This window comes from Hevea brasiliensis, chromosome 6, assembly GCF_030052815.1.
Source record: "Hevea brasiliensis isolate MT/VB/25A 57/8 chromosome 6, ASM3005281v1, whole genome shotgun sequence".
NCBI lineage: Eukaryota > Viridiplantae > Streptophyta > Magnoliopsida > Malpighiales > Euphorbiaceae > Hevea > Hevea brasiliensis.
The window spans coordinates 19,101,988-19,103,886 of record NC_079498.1 but is presented as its reverse complement, the minus strand read 5'-3'; the positions used below and the strand labels follow the sequence as shown (position 1 = coordinate 19,103,886).

The following is a 1,899-nucleotide window of genomic DNA, read 5'->3' as shown; positions in this document are numbered from 1 at the left end:
CTAACCTCTTTTCGTTAATCAAGTTTAGCTGCTCCAACCTTGATTTGACCCATTCAGTCTCATCCAACTCTACTTCCTTCAATATCCTCAGAGAGGGAATTTCCACTCAATTGGTAAGATAGCTTCCATTCTGTACACCAGTGAGTATGGAGTTGCCCCAGTTGACATTTTTATTGTAGTCTGATAGGCGTGAAGGGCAAACGGAAGCATTTCATGCTAATCTTTATAGGTGATGATCATCTTTTCAATTATTCATTTGAGATTCTTATTGGCAGCTTCCACAGCTCCATTCATTTGGGGCTGATAAGGTGATGAGTTGAGGTGGTGAATTTTGTACTGTTCACATGGCTTTTGAATACTTGGGCCATTCAAATTCTTAGCGTTGTCAGTGATAATTTAACTGGGAGGCTGTATCTGTAGATGGTATTATTCTTGAGAAACTTTACGAATGTACTTTGAGTGATGTGGGCATATGAGGAGGCTTCAACCCATTTTGTAAAATAGTCGATGGCCACCAAAATAAGTCCATCCCCATTGAAAGCCTTTGGATTAATTGGACTAATGACATCGATACCCCACATTGTGAACGGCCATGGGGTTACAAGGTTGTAAAGTTGATGAGGCGGGACATTTATTTAATCAGCATAAATCTGACATTTATGGCATTTTCGAAAGTACTCAATACAGTCCCTTTCTAGAGTAGTCTAATAGTAACCTCACAGCAAGATTTGTTTGGCCATCATGCGTCCATTGGCATGGGTGGCACAGTTCCCCTCATGGGTTTCAAAAAGAATCCTCTTAGCCTCTTCTGCATCTACACATCTTAACAGTTCACCATTAAAGCTTTTCTTGCATAAAATCTGGCCAATGGAGAAATATCCCAATGCTAATCTTCTGATAATCTTTTTCTCATTTCTACTTGTCCCTGGAAGGTATTCTCCAGTTCTGATATAGAGCTGAATATCGTGATACCAAGGCTTACCGTCTACCTCTTCTTTGATCATAAGGCAGTATGCTGGCTCACTTCTTACTTTGATCTGTAATAACTGCATTCTTTACCCCTCCTCCATTTGAGTCATAATCGCTAGAGTGGCCAAAGCATCTGCGAATTGGTTCTTATCACGACTTAGATGAGTAAAAGAGATTTCTTTAAACTCTTTAATCAGTTCCAGGAGATACTTCTGGTATGGGATTAGCTTTGGGTCTTTAGTCTGCCATTCTTCCTTGACTTGGTAAATGATCAAGGCAGAATCTCCATACAGTTCTAACTTCTTCACTTTCATTTCAATGGCAGCTTGCAAACCCATAACACAGGCTTCATATTCTGAAATATTATTGGTACATTCAAATTTTAGCTTAACTGCCACCGGGAAATGTTTCTCATTTAGGGATACTAATACTGCTCCAATCCCATTTCCTGAGAGGTTAACCAGCCCATCAAAATACATCTCCCACACATTATCTTGCCCCTCATTTTCTTCACTTATCACATTGATGTGCTCATTCAGGAATTCGAAGTCTAGAGCCTCCTCATCATCAATTGGATTTTCTACTAGGAGGTCTATAATCACACTCCGTTTTACTGCCTTTTTTGTCATATAAACAATGTCATATTGTGAAAGTATGACTTGCCATTTTTCTATTCTCCCATGTATGAATGGGCTTTCAAAATCATACTTGATTGGATCCATCCTGGAGATGAACCATGTTTTGTAATTCAATATACAATGATTGAGCCGGTTTTGTTTCCAAGCCAAGGCACAACTTGTTTTTTCTATAAATGAATATAGCGACTCACATTCGTTGAACTTTTTGCTCAGATAGTAAATGGCTCTTTCCTTTCTCCCAGTATCATCATGTTGCCCCAGAACATAACCCATCAAAGTCTACTGAACTGCC

The 1,899-nt window shown here is 39.3% G+C and overlaps 1 protein-coding gene across 1 annotated transcript; it reads right to left on the bottom strand.

Annotated features, from left to right (window-relative positions):
• Positions 1-716: 716 nt before the first annotated feature.
• On the bottom strand, positions 717-1,691 carry LOC131180600 (uncharacterized). Its single transcript, XM_058147947.1, has 2 exons — positions 1,060-1,691; positions 717-945 (listed from the first exon to the last, which is right to left on the bottom strand). Exons 1-2 carry the CDS (start codon positions 1,689-1,691, stop codon positions 717-719), a joined length of 861 nt encoding a protein of 286 aa, XP_058003930.1.
• Between the last annotated feature and the right edge of the window lie 208 nt (positions 1,692-1,899).

Coding starts and splice junctions, on each gene's coding strand:
- LOC131180600 (XM_058147947.1), bottom strand. CDS start 1,691: ATGGATCCAATCAAGTATGATTTTGAAAGCCCATTCATACATGGGAGA. Junction 946..1,059: donor ATGACTCAAATGGAGGAGGG/GTAAAGAATGCA, acceptor GCTCTATATCAG/AACTGGAGAATACCTTCCAG.